The 21041-nt window shown below is 42.2% G+C and overlaps 1 protein-coding gene across 1 annotated transcript in view; it reads left to right on the top strand.

Annotated features, from left to right (window-relative positions):
* Positions 1–2644: 2644 nt before the first annotated feature.
* The window catches only part of LOC117879737 (DNA repair protein complementing XP-G cells-like), a 68361-nt gene continuing 49964 nt past the window's right edge, over positions 2645–21041 (top strand). The window contains exons 1-10 of the mRNA XM_034775023.1: positions 2645–2751; positions 3943–4234; positions 8169–8762; positions 10439–10565; positions 11884–11979; positions 12080–12184; positions 13096–13190; positions 14899–15031; positions 16073–16156; positions 18258–18354. Coding sequence (XP_034630914.1) covers positions 8282–8762; positions 10439–10565; positions 11884–11979; positions 12080–12184; positions 13096–13190; positions 14899–15031; positions 16073–16156; positions 18258–18354 — 1218 coding nt within the window. The 5' untranslated portion in view covers positions 2645–2751; positions 3943–4234; positions 8169–8281. The remainder of the gene's footprint in view (positions 2752–3942; positions 4235–8168; positions 8763–10438; positions 10566–11883; positions 11980–12079; positions 12185–13095; positions 13191–14898; positions 15032–16072; positions 16157–18257; positions 18355–21041) is intronic.

Here is a 21041-nt window from a genome sequence, read left to right as displayed (position 1 = left end):
CCTGGATAAATGTTCTAACTTCTAGGCTAAATAGGGTGACCAGATGTCCCAATTTTATAGGGACAGTCCCGATTTTTGGGTCTTTTTCTTATATAGCCTCCTATTACCCCCAATTTTTCACACTTGCTGTCTGGTCACCCTAAGGCTAAAGGTTATAAGGTGGGGGTGATACCTTATGTTTTGTGAAGTGCCTGATCTGTTGGTCAGTCTCTAAGAACACCTACTGGATCAGGCCTCACAGGCTAGATTTTGAGGATCCTGCCTAGATTTAGACATTCTGGTGTCAGAATTAAATGGCTGTTTGCATAATCACTGCCATATTTTTAGGGGATCTTTATCAGAAACTTAGATGCCTAAGTATTTTAGGCACCTACATGATTAGGAGATAGTCAAGCAGGGTATTGGAAGTCTAAATATTGGATTTAGGCATCTAAAGTGATAATTAGGTGCCTAAATCTGTTTGAGGCTCCAGCTCTTAGGTTCTGTGTTTGTGTGGGTCTTTCAAACAGCAACATCTTGCATACTGCATACAGATGTGATTGCCTCATCTCAAAAAAAAATATATATATACTGGCACTAGAAAAGGTCCAGAGAAGGGCAACTAAAATTATTAGGGGTTTGGAATGGGTCCGATATGAGGAGAGATTAAAGAGGCTAGACTTTTCAGCTTGGAAAAGAGGAGACTAAGGGGGGATATGATAGAGGTATATAAAATCATGAGTGATGTGGAGAAAGTAGATAAGGAAAAGTTATTTACTTATTCCCATAATACAAGAACTAGGGGTCACCAAATGAAATTAATAGGCAGCAGGTTTAAAACAAATAAAAGGAAGTTCTTCACACAGCACACAGTCAACTTGTGGAACTCCTTACCTGAGGAGGTCGTGAAGGCTATGACTATAACAGCATTTAAAAGAGAACTGGATAAATTCATGGAGGCTAAGTCCATTAATGGCTATTAGCCAGGATGGGTAAGGAATGGTGTCCCTCCACCCTGTTTGTCAGATGGCAGGAGAGAGATCACTGGATCATTACCTGTTAGGTTCACTCCCTCTGGGGCACCTGGCATTAGCCACTGTCAGTAGACAGGATACTGGGCTAGATGGACCTTTGGTCTGACCCAGTACGGCTGTTCTTATGTTCTTATGTAACAGGGTAGGAAATAAACAGTTTTAAAATAGGAAAATATTATTGTAAAAAAAAAATGGCAGAAGTATTTCCCATCAGGCATAGTACCTGTCCTGTAACTACTTTTAACTATTTTTTCCAAGTTGATTGTAATTTAATTATTGTATGTAAGTATAGTGTTTTATTGTATTGTTAAGAGTTTGTGGTCTGTTTTTGGAAATGATATTATTTCATATGTACAGGTACATATATTTATGAAAGTGGGGAGAAATTTGGAAAGGGATAGCCTGGGGAATGTGAGCCACCCTGAACTGAGAGGTATTACACTCTCACTCTGGTAGGGTAGAGAAACCAAAACATCCCTGTGGATTTGGTTCAGGTGTCTTGCTTTGTCTACTTAGAAATGCTGAGCTCTGTGTGTTATGTAGCATTGATGCTGGGTCTGTGGTACTAGTCTGGGTGGCTACAAGATATAGGTGGAGTTAGTTTGAAGCAGACAGGATTCTAGTGTCTGCTTAAATACTAATAGACCTATCTGAAATCATGGGTGAGATTACAGGTGGTTGAGGTTTGTATTGTACACTCTCTGGGTCTTCAATAAGCTGAGTTATGTAAGAGTGAGGGGGCTTATCATGTTCCTCACTTTATGGTTTTGATCATTATGGAAAGGTAACAAGGGAATTTAGGTTTTAAATTTGTGAAATGGGGTGGGAGAGAAGGTTTTAGATGGGCTTGGCTCGCACATGTTATTTATTTTAGAAAGGGACCCTAGATATATTACTGAAACCAGCCCTGGTTACTGGACCCTGGACAGAAGGGCAGCAACTCTATTAATCTGTATACATTGCTGAAGCAAAAACAGAGTTATCCTGACAACACCAAGCACTGACACTTTATTCTTTGTATGTTTTTCCTGTTCCCAATAACAGAATCTACAATAACCCCATCAAGAAATGTTCCTTTATTGGAAATACATATACATAGACTTTTGTTCTATTAACTATATTTTATCATTACTTTCGTGTTGAAACACAAAATACACAGTAAATTAACTCTCCAAGAAGGGGCCATTATTTCATAGATTTTGTTATGTTATTGTGAATAGGTTTGTGTAAAAACACAGAGAATAAATTACATTGAGAAGATTTTCAAGAACAATATTATTTAAAAAAAGAAATATCATGGCTACACAGTTAAATTGTGTCCTATGTTCTTAAAAACTCATACATCAGGGTTTCAGCCAACCACTTGCAAGAGTCAAGAAGGATTTTGGGCGGGGAGAGCTGTTATCTCATTCCTGTGAAGCACCAGGAATGGCCACAGCTAGAGATAGGGCCAGGGCTCTGAGTTCTGTCCTACAGGTGCTAGGCTGGGTGGTTCTTGCTCATGTGGTCGGGGGCTAAGTGATCGCCTAGTCCTGGCGCAATTATGCAGAATTTTGCAGCATTCTCTGTTTTCCCCACATAATTTCTGGCCACCACTAGGCGCCGCTGGACTCTGCAAAGCCCAGCTCGCAGTGAGCGGAGTGCTCAGCCTGGCTGGGCTGGAGGCTGCTCGCTCTTTGATCCTCCTTCTCCCGGGGACAGGAGCGGGCCTGGGAGGCCCGGCCAGCTCTGGCAGAGGGTGAGGAAGGGCGGGGGCGGGAGCGCACCACGCGGTGTGCCCTGGCGGGACAGTAAAGAAATTGGGGGTGGGGCTGGTGTTTGGGCCGGGGACTGCCCCGTGTCTGGGGGCGCTGGTGTCTGGGGGCTGCCCTGCAGCTGGGCTGTGGGGGGTGTGGGGCTGGTGTCTGGGCCGGCACTGCCCCGGGGCTGGGCTTTGTGGAGAGGGCGGGCGCTGGTGTCTGGGGGGGCTGGGCCGGGGGCTGCCCTGCAATTGTGGGTGGGGCTGGGGACTGGGCTCTGGTGGGAGGGGTGTGTGGACTAGAGGGTGCCCCATGGCTGGGCTCTCGGGGGCAGAGGGTGTAGGGTCAGGAAGGAATTACCCTCCCCCCCAGATCTGATTGGCAGAGACCTTAGATGTTTTTTGCCTTCTGCAGTATGTGGGTGCAGGTCACTTGACAGGATTACCTAGGGGTCAGCGGTTCTCAAACTGTGGGTCAGGGCCCCTTTTTAATGGGGTCGCCAGGACTGGCTTAGACTTACTGGGACCTGGGCCGAAGCCAGAGCCTGAGGACTTCAACCCTGGGTGGTGAGGCTCAGGCTGGGCTTCAGCTTTGTTCCCCCACCTGAGGTGGTGGGGCTTTGGCTCCCCCATGCGGGGCAGCAGGGCTCAGGGTGGGCTTAGGCTTTAGTCCTCCCTCCTGGGGTTGTGTAGTAATTTTTATTGTCAGAAGAGGGTCACGGTGCAATGAAGTTTGAGAACCCTTGACCTAGGTATACCTCACTTAACGATTTCCCTGTTGTTGGCTATTGCAAGGGCCTCAGGCAGGGATGCACCTCAATCCCCCTCATTCTCTTGTGCCTGTGGCACATAACAGTCTAGTCTCCTGTGAGCTGTAATACTTTAGTCTAATTTCAGTTGTTGGGTTTAGTGCGTGTGGGTGTTGGTAGCGTGTGATATACAGGTCAGACTAGATGATCTGGTGGTCCTTTCTGGCCTTACTCTCTATGACTCTACAGAGTAAAATATTTCCCCCTACTTTTTACTGCTTGGAGAGATCCTCAGAATCTACAGAGGTTACTGAGTTTTTTGCCCCACTTGTCTGGGAGATGTGGGCTATCTGTTCATGGATCTACTGAGCACAATCTGGCACAGTATGTCAGTGCCAAACTAATTTCTAAAATAAACTTAAATCATTTAATCTATTTTTAGGTCTGTCTGGCTAAGCCAGTATTATTGCTATCCTAATGATAGTAATTTGGCTCAAAGAAAAATGCGTTGGAAGCAAAATTGTTGCATAATTGCCTCCAAGGCTGCTGGCCAACTACGGTTCCACAAGCCTTCCAGAGAGTGAAACCTGGGAAGATGCTCTCCGTTCTAAGATGTACATTACCCTTGGAAGCAGTCATAAAATTCTGGCTTTGGTGTTGGACCTGTCCTTTTCCTACTGCCCCCCCTTTCCGAGTTGCAAACCTGACTGGACCACTGGACGCTTGAGAACTCAGTGAGTTTGCATATCTATCACCATCACCAACTGCCATAAAAACCCTCTAGTTTGAGGACCCATTCTATGCAGCATAGTCCCCTTTCCACTGTTTGAAGTGCCTCTATGGCTAGGGACTACTCTATTTATGGGTTATAAGGCTTAATTATGCAATTTTATAATTAAACTCTATATGTTAGAAGCTCATAGCTTTTAGCTCCTTCTTTTTCTTTTTAAATATCAAAAAGGCCCAGAGTCACAGATGGCAGCTTTTTGAATGTATTGTGATAAATCACCATAAATAAATATATTTGTATTTAATATTTATATGGTGGTAGTGGCTAGAGGCCCCACTCAAGGTTGCCATATGAGTCTCTCGATGTCACTGTTTCAGCTAAATTTGAAAACAAGTTAGCTGTCGTGAAGCTGGTGGGGGGAAAACGTTTTCAGCATTATGACAGAGCACCATGTAGCGTGGGCTGGGGTAACTGTAGGGAAACAGCTTTGTTACATCAACCCTAGCAGCCAATCTGTTCTCATCAGCTGCCAAGGGGGGCCCCATGGCAGACAGCCACTTTCAGCAATAGCATTGCCAACCCCAAACATTAAAAAATCATGAGTAAAAGTCACCAACAATCACAAGGTTGGCTTTAAAACCATGGGATTATGTAAAAATAATAGATTTGGTGTTTCTTTTATTTGCCTTCTGCTTTTTGAGGCGTTAGGTGCACTGGGGTCATATTTTGAAGCTTTCTCCACCGCCACAAGGGCTAGAATAATAATGGGTGCTGGAGCACCCATGGGAAAAAAAAATTGTGGGTGCTCACTACCCACCAACGACCCTGCTGATCAGCTCCTCCCCCTCCCATTGCCTCCTGCCTGCCATGATCAGCTGTTCAGTAGCCGGCAAGAGGTGCTGTGGGGGAGGGGGCATCCTAGAGGGAGGGGGCAAAACAGGGTGGGAAGAGGCAGAGCTGGGGAGGGAAGAGGTTGAGCCTTGGGGGAATGGGTGGAGTGGGGGCAGAGCAGGGGTCGAGCAACCCATGGGAAATGACAAAGTCGACACCTGTGGCTAGAATGTACTTTAAGAATGAAGGCTGAACTCATCACATATTCACTTGACTCCAGAAGGAAAACAGTAATTACCATGAGATGCAGGACAAAATCTTGAGTGTCGATAACACTGCAATAGGGGATTTTCTGATTGCAGGGAGACCCTAGGAGTCTATGTGTAGCTGTGCTGGTTGCCAGCCTCTCACCATGGAGGGGCTGCCTGCTCAGCGGTGACAGCCAGGGCACTGTGACTTGCCCACTCCCTCGAGTGCTTCCTTTAATCTGCCCTCAGTTCTCCTCCATCCTGAGAGCCCGCCAGTCCCCCCAACCAGAGTCCCCCACTCCCACTAACATCCCGGAGCTTGTTCTGACCCCTACGTGGACCAGTGCAGCTGAGACTTACATGCGCGTCGCACCCCACCTGGGCGGGGGAGGCTGCCCCCCATATCAGGCCACTCATGGCCTTGGCAGAGCCACAACACCGTAACCTCCTGGGTGTAGGGTGGGAGGATCCCACCACCACAGGCCCAGCCCTTGCGCAGCCCACACTAGCCGCTCTACAGCATGGCACCCATCAGTCCTCCCCACAAGCTCCGCCCACCACACCTCTGCCGCACTGTCATTGAACAATTGTCCCGCCCTCTCTTCCTGCCCTGAGGTGTTGTGGGTGCGCTGGGCAATACCATTGGTAGGGGGAGAGGGGCAGAGATGCATTGCTCTGTTTCAGTCCTCGCGCAATTTCCACCCTGCTGGCTGTCATGAAAAATCCAGGGGCTATGGGAGGTTGTTGCTGTCTGAGTTCCCCTCTCCTTTGCCCGGTCACCCCTTCTTCTGGTGAGGTTTGGTATTGTCCATGCAGCCGTGCTGAGTAGGAAGGGGGTTCGGGTGAGTTGGAGCTTGAAGCCCCCCCCCCACTCTGTTTCTGGTGTAATCACACCCCAGCTGCTGCCAAGCGAGAGATGTGGAAGCCACCATGCAGGTAACGACCTGGGGCCTTCAGTGCCCGCATCCTGGAGGGAAGGCGAGAGGCCGGGGAGGCCTCCCCATGTGCCACGTCTTGAGGAGAAGTGGGGTGCGTCTGTCGCAGCTTGTGGTGGTCACTGCCCTTTGGGCAGGGCTGGGCTGCGGCAGCCGCTTGCTCCTCTCAGCCCGGCCAGTGAGCGGTGAAATCCTGCCCTCCGCTGGGGCTGCTCTGGCTCCTCCCTCCAGAACACTAACTCTGGAACCTACTGACTATGGCGTGAGCTCATGATCCAGCCCCATGTGTGGGCGGGGCATTCGTGATGTGAAGATCCGCTGCTATCTTAGTGTCATGAGTGGGCGGAGTTCAGGGAGCTGCCCTCCCAGGCCCAGTGGAGGGTTCTAATGCTGTTGCTGCCTGTTGCATACAAACGCGTGTGCAATGTTCCCATGTGCGTGGCGCTGGCCAATAAAGGGTCATTAGAGCCTTCTAGTGAAGGAGGGTTCACTCTGCTCAGTGGTTCCTGATACCATCCTAGGTACAAACCACTGTAGCTCCAGCTACCTTAGGAAATGGTGTGGGGGTGTGTACCAGGGGTGTGGTTGTAACAACTTGGCTGTGCCTTGTCTCAGTGTAATTTATGGTGATATTAGAGGGACCTGCCAATGCAGAGTCCTCTGCAGGATTGGGACCTGAATGGTAGCAAATACACACGTTCATTTTACCAGTGTCGACAGGACCGCTATATCTACTGCAAATTGAAATTCCCATAGCTACAGCCTTGTTCAGCATTGTCTACCATGCGTACTACAAAGTAGTGTATTGGAGAGGGGTTATGGTTTATTGGCTAAGTATAGATACTGGAAGTCAGCATTGCCAGGTTCTGTTTCTAGTTCTTGGACAAATCACTTCTCTTCTGTGAGACAAAGTGACTCGGGTAATATCTTTTTTATTGGACAAACTTCTGTGGGAGAGCGAGCACTACCCGGAGCTCTTCTTCAGGTCTGGGAAAGGTACGTGGATCGTCATAGCTAAATGTATGGTGGAAGATGCTAGATGCATCTTGTCTCTCTAATATCCTGGGCCTGACGCAGCTACAACAATGCGTGTTAATTCTTCTGTGTGTGTTTCTTCATATTTGTTATCCATGTTGCAGTGGTATGGATGATTTCAAGGATGCCATCACCTTGATTTTAAAACTTGAATTAAAAGTAGCTTTTAATAGTACACCTGCCTCATTTTCTTGTGTGTATAAAACAAACATGCACATACACAGAAAACCAAACCCCAAACCTTTTCTTCCCCTGTTGCTATGTGAAAGACCCACACAAACAAAAGGGAAGACTGAGTGACTATACAGTGACTCACTGTACACAAGTGATGGTAAATACACAGACTGAAAAGGAAATGTTTCTGTTCTAGTTACAATAAATCTGAGTTTATCTGATAGCAAAACTAGGTAAGATTTTCAGTGAGAAGTGTGTGTCTTTTTTAGTTGATATCCCTTTAATTCAGTAATAATTGGAAAATGTGTTGAGATCTATATGATTACTGTTACAAATGTTTGTGGTAGAAATAATAAACTGCAGTGTTCATGCATATGCCAATTTTCTCTGTGGAAAAACTATTTACTTTTTTATCCTAAATTGTTTTAAGAAATGACTTATTGAGGGTTGACTCAGTATGCTGTCAGCACAGAGTATGCTGGTGGCACTTCACAAATAATGAAAGCTCTATATGTAGCAGCATCCTACCAGTACTTATAGAAAGCAAATGTTTGGACAGCAGGGTAGAGCATTCTGTATTCTGAAATACCCTGAAATGTATTGCAACTCTCATTGTTTGCAATTTTTAAAATAAAAGCCTTTGTTTAAAGTTTGTATATAGCTTGTTTATCAGCTGAGGCATGCTGTGGTAACAGTTGCTTTTCCCTTCTTGCAGGTACCTCGTCGGTAGCTTGCAAATCTGCAGGCAATGATGTAGGCTGAATTTTTATTTAAAAAAAAAAATTGCTGAACACTTCTTAACTAGACAGAACTTTTTAGTATCATTCAATGCCTAACATTGCAGAAGGTGAAAGGGAGAATGGTTCTGGACACAAAGAAAACAGACCTGAAAAGAAATCTTCAGAAGCTACTCTTCATAATGATGTAAAGCCATATTGCACTTCAGATGCATCCGCTGTGTCACTGGGTCCTACTGGAGATGGGCATTATCCATGGGGATGTCCTGTGACTCACACCCGAGAAAAAATTTATACCATCTGCTCAGACTATGCTTTTTTAAACCAGGTAACGTCCGTTCGTAAAAGTCCAAGTGCTACAGTTAATGCCTGCCTATCAGATAGTGCTGCCTTAAATGTTGGAAATAATACACCTAACTTCATTGGCATTCAAAGTGGAGCTTCTGAGATAATCTACAATGAAGACACTAACTTGGAAAATTTATCTAGTAGTCTTGGAAAGCTTCCACTGGCCTGGGAAATTGACAAATCAGAGTTCAATGGAGTGACCCCAAATCTGAAAAACAGAGCAGGTAAGACATTACAGCACTGCACCATTCAGAAAAATGCTGCATGAGTGACGTGGAGGGCCAATGCAAGACCCTCCCCCACTTACATTGTGCATTGGAACTACGTAGATGTGTGTTGTAGAAATGGTCTTTGTGCTGGCCCCACAGATGCTGGTCTTGGGGGCTTGGATAGGAGTGGGTCAGGCCAGGGGAGTAGTGACTGCAGTGTTCCAAACCTGGTGGCTCTTGCTTCCTTCCTCTACTTTTGCTTTCCTGTAGAACCCAGTACTTTGTTTGACATGGCATACATTTTCAAGCTGTGTAGAAATAATACAAGGCATTGTAAATCTTATGTGCTTGTATAAGCCAACCTCTTTTCCAGCTAAGGGTGGGGGAAATGAATACTTTATTATTGTGTTCTCTTGGTATTACATTTTGTCACTGTTTGAAAAATAAAACTATTTAGCGCTGACAGAAAGGACTGACGTCTATTTTTAAAAGGGAAGAAATTGCTGGCCTTGTGACTTTCAGCTTTGATCCAGCTACCTTGAAAAACTGCCCAAAGGCTCCTGTGAGAATACCAACAAAAGCAAATGTTATCTTTATAAAATTAAATTTATTATGCATGGAGAAAGTCAAAATTTCCCAAACACTGTTCAAGTATTTTGAATTGTGTATGTATATGATAAAGAAACTGTGTTTTCCACTGTTTTGTGTTCCTCTTGTTTCTGCTTAGCCAAAGATTTTAATGGTTTATTGACCATGCATATGTACACAACTGATTTTTATATCTGGCCTATAATCACTGAGTATGCCTAGAGCCATTGCTTTAGATTTTTCTTATGAGTTGGCTGACCAGTCAAGGTCTAATTTAGCTTAGTGATGCAAAACAGTCTTTGCAACTCTTAAATACTTTTTTAAGATATAAAATGCTATTGGCTTTGTAGTGCTCTTTTGAAAGATAAGATGTATGGATAAAGTGTATTTTACAGGTATGGTTTCAATTCTGCTAAAATATATAACAGTATATTTCTCTGTGGTTCAGAAATATGTAGTCACAAAACAAGATTGAAAATATTCCCTCAACTGTTTTTATTCTTCTTCCTGTACCGCGACTTGCAATAAGGGAAAGTTCCTGGGGATATATTTCCCCTCTGCATGTCCCTAGGCACTTCAGTCCGAAAGTGTGGTTGTTAGTGTTGGAGACAGAAGACGCTGCTTATACAGATTAGCAGATATATTCATCTAATCACATTATATATATATATAATGTGAGGCTATTGTCAGTGGTCTGCTCTCCCTCTAGTGCACCAAGATGGCTCTGGAGAAGTCATGGAAGGCCACCAGTTACTGGGATGGCTGGGTGAGAGAGGCTCACAATGTTTTTGGAGGCCATTCAGTATGACCTTCTTTTTAATCCATTCAGTAGCTGATTATAGAGAATAGAAATATTCTTCAGTAAAATGAGCTATTGTGTAAAAGGTACCAGTTTACTGGTTCTTCCCAAAGCTGTTGGCAGTCCCAGTTCACAAGCTAACTTTTCCTTCCAATGGAAATAATCACAGTACACCTCTATCCATGCAGCATATTGTCTTTTTGTTAGAAGTACATTGAATGCCTTCTGGTAAGGGCATTTACAGTGGAAATATTTAGCTTGTATATTAAGCAGTCATTAACTGCTTCTAAAATTTATCTTGCAGGAAACATGAAGAAACAAGCAACAAAGAAAAAATCTTTGGACAAAAAAAGCAAACAATACAGGGAGTGTTCTCAACATTCCACTGTTGAAGAAATAAAGCAGCGGAAAGTGCTCGACCTCAGGAGATGGTAGTATTTAAAAGTCATAATTAAGATTACCATAATATACAGAGCTTGTTTGTAAATGTTGTTGCTGGCTGTCTTTATTTTAAATTTTAATGTGTAATAGTTTTTCTTTAATAGTTGGATAGAAGATTATATGGGAGTTACATAGAGTTAGTGAACTAGACCTGATACTTCCTACAAGGGGATCTGGATCTTGTGGTGAACATAACATAAAAAATAAGAACGGCCATACTGGGTCAGACCAAAGGTCCATCTAGCCCTGTATCCTGTCTTCTGACAGTGGCCAATGCCAGGTGCCCCAGAGGAAATGAACAGAACAGGTAATCATCAAGTGATCCATTCCCTGTCACTCATTCACAGCTTCTGGAAAACAGAGGCTAGGGACATCATCCCTGCCAATCCTTGTTGTTGTTAAGATACTGTGTGCCATCATTTACATTTCCTACATATTTGGAAATTTCTACTTTCAATAAAGAACAAAAAAGTTGTGGGTGAATTTGGTACTAATAAAAAGTGAGAGCCCATTAGCATGAGCAGGCAATGTGTAAATTTACTCACATACAAGTGTAGCTTATTCTGACTTTCTGCCCTTCTTTTGTGGTCGGGGCTACTTGGGCAAAATCTCTGTCATACAGAACTGTGAACGTACTACAGAATGTTCACTAAGAACTGGGTTGAAGCCACTAAACTAATTTTAACCCGTCAGAAGGTTTCTATGGCATGGAAATAAAGGTTAGGATAGGGAATCTGTGACCTAAAGTCACCTCCATTGGTAAAGTTCCAAAGAGTTGCAATTTAGTAAGGAATTGCAGCATTAGAAAGCTATTGACTTGAAAGGCTGGCTGGCTAAGGTATTGTTATTGGGATACGTGTAATCTTTTCCACAAGATCATTAATGTAGACTTGACCTATTTCAGTTCTGCCCCAAAATTATTTCTATGGTTAAAAGGCCCTTGTGAATTAAGTTGGTAGTCTCAGCACAGATCTTGATGGAGTGGGATCCACATCATCACCTAATTTTAGAAATGTTCAGAAAATGATGTGTGTGAGATTTGTGCTTATGAAATATGCCAGATTTCCATTTTATTTACTTTTCCTGTGTGAAGTCCCATGTAAGAGAAATTGGCATATTTATTCCAGATTTTTTAAATTCATATATGCAGGGTGAGACTTACCAGTGACTTATTTTAAAGGCAAGGTGAGACAAAATACTTTTTTTTTTTTTTTTAAAACACTATTTGACTTTTGGGTAAATTGTCACAAATGAAAGTGCAGCTTGCTGCACATATCTAAATAAAGAAAATTTTCTCTTTCTTCTCAGGTACTGTATTAGCCGACCACAATATAAGACTTCCTGTGGAATTTCCTCTCTAGTATCTTGCTGGAATTACTTATATAGCACACTGGGAGCTGGAAAGTACGTCATTTCTATTCCATTTCAATTTCAAGGAACCTAAAATGGCTATCTAAATACTCTATTAATTATAGTTAATTATGATTATCAATTTCATTTTCAGCCTACCACCTATTACTCAAGAAGAAGCCTTGCATATTTTGGGCTTTCAACCCCCATTTGAGGAAATTAGGTTTGGTCCCTTTACAGGAAATACAACTTTAATGAGGTACAATTTGTTTTCTTGAAGCAACTGAAATGCTAATGTGTAGAATAATTTTCTAATACTAAAAATAATTAGATTGTCACTCTTAAAACAGCAATAATATACTCTGACTAACTCATTGTGTTTTATTTGAGCTTTCTGAAAACATCATGAACAATTAAACAAACCTTAAGGGTTCTGACAATAGAGCCCAGAGTCTGTTTTTAATAGCTTTTTCCTGAGCTGTTTTTGCTGTCCTACTATTTTTGTGTGCTTCTACACTGATGGCTCTAGTGACTAGAGACTGAAGTTACGTTTCTATTGCATTACCACTGCCTGTGCTATGAGCCTGCACTGGAAGGGTGACATAGGGTACCCAAATGCTAACATGGGGGGAAAGCTCTTCCCCCTCGCCCCTTTTTTTAAATCCATAGTTCACCTTTCTTTTTAGAAGTACATCTGTCTCCATGTCAGTTCTCCATATCCATTCAGTCTTTTGCCTCTTACAAGATATTACCAAATATGTCAGATGCCATGATAGTTTTATGTGCAGACCTATTTAGGGATTGGAGTGAGACCTCTAATTAGCTGTACCTGAGAATAAGAACTTTGTTCATTATAGATCTGTGTGGGACTTGAACTAGTAAGATAAAGGTGAAAAAGCTATATATCCATTACCAGACTTCTATCCCTTCCAGCTCCTTGTGATGAATTATTTACTACTTGTACTACTAGCAACCCTAATTGAGACCAGGCCACCATTGTGCAAAGTACTGCATAAACGCATTAGAAGACTGTCCTTGCCCCAGTGAGTTCATATTCTAAATCACTAAAGGAGGAGAAGATGGCAAAAAAAAGTATAAATATTAAGAATTATTTTGCTTCAGTGTTTGTTAAAATACCAAAATCTTTAAAATGAGTCTTATTGTTTTCAGGTGGTTTAGACAGATTAATGATCATTTCCATGTAAAAGGCTGTTCATATGTTCTATATAAACCTCATGGGAAGAACAAGACAGCCGGAGAAACTGGTAAGTAGCTAATCTTAAACACTAATTTAGTATATAAATTGGAAAGCTGTAGTTGTAAAATGTTTTAGGATCAAGAGAACAATTTGTGTAACTAAAGTCCCAACGTATGCAGTTACAGCCAGAACAACAAATGGCTTATGGCTCTGAGCTGCACAGCTTTTCTAACCTTCCTTTTTTCCCCTTCTCTCTCTGTACTCAAATTTTCCTTCTTTTAACTAAAATAATATACCTTGTATGTAATTATTGTGAAATAGCTGCACTCCTAAGGTGCTAGAGGCCTTTGGCTTCCCAACCTGTATCTGGCTGCTCTCTAAAGATGTGCATTTATCGTAACAGCATATCCCACCAACTGGTATGTTTTAACACTTGGGAATTCTTTATATAAAATAGATTCAGAAAACTTACAATGTAAAAATACTAACTGACCAGTGCACTTTTTAAAAATGCCACACATCTTATACAATGTTTCTTAGTCTTGTCATGCATCATATGAGACAATTTTCCTTGAAATAATCATAACTGGTTAATCAACAAATTTGACTGGAAATACTTGCAGCATGTGTGAACTAGGTAAGTGATAACTTTACTACATGAGTCTATAATGGTGTTCTAACCCATAAATGCTAAGACATATATCCAACTTCAGACGTTGAGTTGAAAGCAGGATGTTTGTTTGGGCAGAATGCCGACCAACATTAATTAGTTCTACAGTTGGTGCTATCCTACCAGTAATAATACAGTAGCTGAACAGCATTGTTCAGCTACTGTATCTTCCTTTCTGAATGTATAAGCCTCTAACTGAAGATTACTCTGGATATAAAAATATAGCTGAACCTTTAAAAAAACGTTTTAGGTAGTAAACTGTCAAAGTGAAGGGGTAGCTAAGATGTAGGATACACCATGCTACAAAGGAACCTGGGAGATTGTTAGCAATCCCCACTGCAGTTATGAGGGACAGTTTGCTAAATTCTATACCCATGGAGAGGAAATAACATTTTGTGTCTCTGCTCTTTAAGCGGAGAAACAAGTTTTTCTTGTTTCAGTGCTCTCCTAGTCTCTCTCCTGTTTGGAAGCACTATAGTTGGGTTAAGGAACATATTGAGGTCAAGATTCAGATGTGTTTCCCAAGAAGATCATTATTCAAAAAGTGGTTCCCGTTATGAAAATGTTGGCGAACCACTGATCTAAGAATTACAGGTCTCTCTAATATATGCTTGCTGTGCACTACAAATGCTGTATTAACTGGCGTCAGTGGAATTAAGGACAGTGGGATTCCTCTGAATGGTTGTGAATATTCTTGCTTTAGTCAGACATACAATGTTTTGATGTAGTTCAAAACAAAACAAAACCAATCCCTAAGTCTTTAATTATGACTCTCCTGCAAGGTGGGGAAAAAAAACCCAAATACTTTTTTTCAGATCTAAATTATGCAAGTATTTCAATTATGTGCCGTTTCTAGAGAAATAGTTCTTGTAACTGTTTCAGGGTAATATGTTTTTAGAGAATGGGATCTGAAAGAAACAAATTGAAAATCAAATATATTTGTTTATTGCAAAGCTTTCCCATAATGCATGCATTATGTTGCTGCTTGTGCAGTGTTACAATAAATATAACCCAGAAAATGTAAGAAAAATAACTGATCTCTTCTGCTTGATACTGAATGCAAGATTAAAAGCACTTTGGAGAATGATCAGACCTTTCTTTGTAGCTGCAGGGGCCTTGGTAAAGTTAACACAAGGACTGAAAGATGAGTCGATGGCCTATATTTATCATTGCCAAAATCATTATTTTTGTCCAATTGGATTTGAAGCTACCCCTGTAAAAGCTAGTAAAGCATACAGGTAAGAATCTTGTAGTTATGCTTGCTCCTATGTGAATCTTCCACCAAAATGGTGACTGCAAATGATCAATGCATTACACATGAATTGAGTACTGTGCGAACAGAATGCTAGCCCCCTGAGTGAAAATGAAATGTCTCATTATTTTACAGAGTTTCCAGGTCTGCTGCTGATAATCTCTGCAGCAAATCTTGGCCACTTGTTTTTGCCTTGTAGCTGTGACATGTTTTAATAATTCAATCTCTAAGTTGTGAAAGGAAGATAGGGTGCTGAACTTGAACTGAGGAGACTACGGTTAGGTTCCCAGCTTAACCACAGACTTCCTGTGTGGTGTTTTGTTTTATTTTAAGATAAATCATTTAATCTACCCTGTGCCTCAGTTCTCCAGCTATAAAATGGGAGTAGTACTTTAATAGAATTCATTGAAGCCACCGATTGTTTCGCATAGGGCGCTGACTAGCCATTGGCTAGTAACACTAGGGGTATGTTTTAAGAGCAGGAAAAAGTAAGATCTTTGGAGGGACTCTCAGAGAACAAGAATGGTGAGGAAAAAAGTTTCTTCTAATTTAAACATGCTTTCTGGAGCCTTCAGTCTTCATCACTGCATACATATCACACTCTTGGCCTTATATTGTGATCACCATTCTTCCAGTGAGAGATTTGAACAGAATTCCCTGATGAGTCAGTCAACATCCGTTTTTATTAGTGGGGAGGAGGCAGTGTGTGTCACAACACAAGATGTTCCTTATCTCCAGGAAATGAACGGTCACTTTCAACCTCAGTTTCCTGTGTGAAACAGGAGTTTGGACCAGAAATCAAAGTCCTGTTTCTCCTAAGTCATTTGGTTAATCTATTTTGCTAACTTATAATAGGTAATACATTATTTAATAGTTCAGTAGCCAGTTGTAATTTGTCTCAACTATACTAACAATTGTAAAATATTTCAATACAAAATTCTAAAAATCAATAGCAAGTTAATATGCTGCTGTCTTTCATTGCAATATGCATGCTGAGTCTTACTAGAATTGTATTTTTGTTCAACAGAGGTCACCTCTTGCAACAAGAAGTGGAATATTGGATCTTAATTGGAGAACTAAGTAGAAAACACCCTACCATTCACTGTAAAAAGTAAGCTAATATACTTCTCTCCTATTTTTTTTTTAAACTTCTAGAATATAGGTACTTAAAACATGCAGTTTCTTCTAAGAACTGTCCTCTCCAATCAGGCATGGGCAGTACACTAACCATTTGTAGCTTCCATGATTCATGGAGTACTCAATATTTTCAGAAAAGTCAGGGTTTTAGTGAGAGTTTTGATTTTTTTCATATTTTTATACTAGACCTGGGTTACTAATTCTGTGATCAAATCTACAACACGTCAACAATGTTTTTTGTGAGTACAATGTATAGAAGACAAGGTTTCCAGTCCCAGATGTTTACAGCCTAAATAGACAAACACGAATCAGAAATATTGGAGACTCCGAAAAGGTGTAATTCTCAGCTCTCTTTTAAGAGATTTTATTTTTGTTCAGAAAATAAAAATTCTTTAGATGTCTGAGTTGGAACTGATTCACTGAACAGCTTCTTGAGTCTCACTTGGTGCTGGATCTCTAAAACTTGGTACCAGTTTCTGGAGGAAGGAAACAGCATTTCTCCAAAACATCAGAATTTCTGAAAAATCCATTCCCCTCCCCCCAAAAAAACAAACAAAACAAAACAAAACATGGGGACTGTGAGTAAAAAGGTTTCTCTGACTTTTTCTCCTGCCTGTTTGTGGGATGGTATGTTGACCCATGGGAACAGAGCTGGTTGGAAAAATCTGACAGTAATCAAAATAAAAATTTGTGCATCTCCCTCCCCCCCCCCACTCCTGTGTTCTGTCCAACTATTCTGAAATCTGTATTTGTTAGACTTTTTCATAGCCAATCAGATCGGTCCCTTTATGTAAGACTCAGTTTTTGGTGAGTGTGCCAAGGCTCTGTCAGTGAATTGGGGCAACTGATCACTGTGGCCTAATGAGACTTAAACTCTACCAAAAAGCCATCCTGTGATAGTCATAATGCAGCTGATATACTACAGAGTGCAGTACCCCTGGCTCTCACTAGAGGACTTTTGGCCCTATGGGATGGTATGCACAGGGAATTTACATCAGCATAGCTACGTGTCTTGGGGTGCAAAGAATTGCTTCCGTCAACTTGGCTACCACCTCCCAGAAAGGTGGATTATCTACATGGACAAGAGGGGTTCTCCCATTGGTGTAGGTAGTGTCTACACTGAAGTGCTACAGTGGCACAGTTGCAGCTGTGCCGCTGTAGCGTTTTAAGTGTAGACATACCCTAAAGGCTTCAAGCAGCAGAGGGAGGAGGCCCAGAGGACAAATACAGGCTTCTGTGGTGCTATTTCAGCTCATACACATGCTCCCTGCTGCCTAAACTCTGGTTGTTTCACTCCCAGCAGCAAATAGTGGGGGGGTTTCTGAGCTGGGGGTCTAACAAGGAGGAGAAGAGTGCTGAGCCAGGGGATGAATTTTCTAAACCAGGAGGGTCAGGTTGAGGAGGGACAGAGGTGTCTTAAACCTGGAATAGTTGTGTGGGAGGTGTTTCAGATTTCTCAAGTAGTTAAGTAGGAAGAAAGGAGTCCCCCTCAGCCTGGTTATAGAGAGGTGTTGGGGCTGGGAGGTGTTTGAGTTGATGGGGGTTTGGCTGGAAGGCGCTAAGGGGCTGTGGGAAGAAAATGTGACTTGGCAGAGTTGAGAGCAGGGAGGAATGAAGTCTTTGATTTGAGGTTGTGAGAGAACAGGGATATGGGATCCTGGGGTAAAAGCCAGATTAGAGAGGGAGAGGTTGGGACTAAGAACAGAGACACAGAGGGATAAATATTTTTCTTTCCATACTACTTTTTACTGTAAAATGTTGTCCCAGTTTTTTACTTTGCTATCTGCAGCCCTGTCACTTATTTTGGGCACCGTCCTCCACTGCAGTGAATAGTGGGTAATGTTCATGGTACTATCTAGGTGTTTTTAAAACTTAAATTGTATGTCACAACTTCAAGTGTTTAATATTAAATATTGATTTTTTTCATGTGCTCAATCAAATCTCAGTTTTTCTATCACAGGTAAATGTGTATTATTTAAAAATTATAAAAATGAATTATTTGTGTAGTTCCATAAATTTTAGTGGTGAATGGGTTTTGTGATCTCTTCTACATGTTAGTCCGTTTTATTTTGTAGGTGGGTAGATATTGTTACTGACCTGAACACTCAAAATCCAGAATACTTAGATATTCGACACCTGGAGAGGGGTCTGCAGTATAGAAAAACAAAGAAGGTAATATTGTCTTATTAAGATGGGGGAAAGAACTTTTACATTAGACTTTTTTTCCCAACAAGCTTATTCATTGTTCACTGTACCTAAGAAGCTGTCATTTAACTTTTCTGGTGAAGTCTTCTACAATGTTAGAGGTCCAGAGTTCAAATCCTGTGTCTGCCATGCCTGAAGCAGTGAAAATAACTGGGGAAGTTCTATGGATTTTGTTATGCAGGTCAGCCTACATAATCACGGTGGTCCCCTCTGACCTTGGAATCTCTTAATCTATTAATTATAACTTCTGCTGAGAGGGAATGCTGCAGAAATTCAGAAAACCAAACATAGATGCTAAAAGAGACACTGCAGAACACAAGAGTATAGGTCTGCCTTGCAGGATGTAGGATATGCCAGTCCAAGTTATTGGCCCTTCATCTTTGTTATCCTATTTCATTTTATGGTGTAATTTTTGGGGGGCATACAATTACCCAGTCCCTGTGTGACGAGATCCCTGGGGTGCTGCCGGGTACTGTGGGACCGCTGTGCCCCCTTAACTGTCTCCAGCTGGGGCTGTCTCTCACAGTGCTTTGCTAGTGACAAGCAGGAAGCCCCTCTAAGCGCTGTGATCACTCAGCACAACAGCATGTGGAGCCCCACACGCTTGGCTAGATTGCATGAATGCTCCCAGAGACACTCATAAATCTCACAGAGAGAGGCACCAGAGCTAAATTCCCCCAGCTCCCAGCACTGTACCTCAGGAATATACTGTCTTGCACTGCTCAAGATGAGCAATGCATACTTATTAATTGGTTCACCACTTCATCAATGGAAAGTAGATATACACCAGCCTTTGCCAAACCTGAGCAGATTTGCCACACACTTCATACAAACTCACTGGTAAAGATAAACAGTTAAACAAATGTATTGACTACAAAAGATAGATTTTAAGTGACTATACCATAGGCAAAAAGTCAGAGTTAGTTACCAAAATAAAATAAAATATAAGCACACAGTCTAAACTCTCAATACTATTAGATGGGGCAACCTAGATTAAGCAGTTTTCCTCACCCCACAGGATATTGCAGTTCATAATACACAGATTTCACTCTTGAAATCTTGGCCAGTCTCCTCAGTTGGAGTCTTCAGAGTGTCCTTGCTGCTTGCAGCTTAGGTGGGAGCAGGAGAAAGGCTCCGCGTGTGGCCGCTGTGTTCTGTTTTATAACCTCAGGCCCATGTGCTTGGAAAGCACAAGTCCAGGCATGTCTGGGGGCATTGCTGAGTCTCCAGGCAAGATTGAGCAATTCCCCTGGTGTGGCCTCATGCATGTGAGTCATTGAATTGTAGCTCCCTTACTGCACGATGGGCTGTTTGACACCCTGCCCAGGTGTTGGTTACTTTCCTTGCTGTTGCTTCTGGGGAGCTAATATCTGGCTGATTCCCCAACTTACAGCATGTTTTAGTGACAACCATTTAATACGATTCTCATAACTTCATATGCATTAATAATATACATATATGGATAGAGAAATGACTTTCAGCAGATCATAACTTTTCCCCTATCATCTTACAAGGCATGCTTTATATGTAAGATCACGATTATATAAAAATGAGGAATATGGGGTTTCCAGGACACTCCCCCAAGATATAGAATGTCACACCCTGTTAGTGCAGCTGGATTTTATCTTCGCAAAATACTTAATTTTTTTAATTGATTTTTAAATTTACCTGACATTAACTTGATTGCGTGACCTCCTTGTTCATTTAGTATAGCATGGTGTAATCAGGAGATAAAGAACAGTGCATGTGTCTCCATTTGTTCCATGGCTTTTATTTGTGTAATTTTTCTTTCTTATGGAGGACTAGACCTCTGAGAAGAATTGAATTTTAAGACTGGACTTGAAGGCAGAGAGGGTTGAAGCATGGTGGAATGGGTTGAGGAGATAGTTCTTCTTCGAGCGCTGTCCCTGTGAGTGTTCCACTTCAGGTGTCAGTGCATCCCGGCACCATTGATCGGAGATTTTTGGTAGCAGTGCTTGGTCGGGACGCGCATTGGAGTCTTGTTTAGTATGCGCATGGTCCGACCCCCTCAGTTCCTTCTCAACCGTCCTCTGCTGAAGATGAGCGTGGAGCAGTGCGGCAGCTTCTTCCCCTGCAGATAGTAAAGAAAGAAAAATAGTAGTTAGATAAGTTTATTACAGTTCCTAGTTAGCTTAATTAACAGTTAGTTGCTTTTTAAAAAAAGTTTTTTCTCCCATTCCCTGCTCCTTTTGGAGCATGCCGAGCTCACCTGGCTTTAAAAGATGCAGCTCTGCCAAGAAACAATGCCACGATCTGATGGACACTCTCTCTGAGTGAGATGTCGGGGTGAATCACACATACCCCAAAAGTGCATTCACTGTAACAACCTGAAGGTGAGAGCCTGACGCAATCGGGACCTCTGCCTCAAAATGATTCTCTTGGAGAAGTCACTCCAGCCAGATACAGAAAAGGACCAACCGAAACCTTCCCCAAGTGCTCGCTGACAAGGTCGGAACCGACGAAGAGCACGGCTCCGTCCTCTCATGTAAAGAGGAAGTGAGCATCGACCTCTCCGCAGAGGGATCCACATAAAAAGAAACAGTCCACTGTGAGGTCGTTAACCTCGGTGCTGACGACCCCGAAAGTCAGCACTTACAACTCCCCCAGCACCTCCGTCACGGACCATGCCGTTG

Source organism: Trachemys scripta, chromosome 1 (genome assembly GCF_013100865.1).
Source record: "Trachemys scripta elegans isolate TJP31775 chromosome 1, CAS_Tse_1.0, whole genome shotgun sequence".
Classification (NCBI taxonomy): domain Eukaryota; kingdom Metazoa; phylum Chordata; order Testudines; family Emydidae; genus Trachemys; species Trachemys scripta.
Note: the sequence above shows the minus strand (reverse complement) of the source record. Positions and strands in the feature narration are given on the sequence as shown.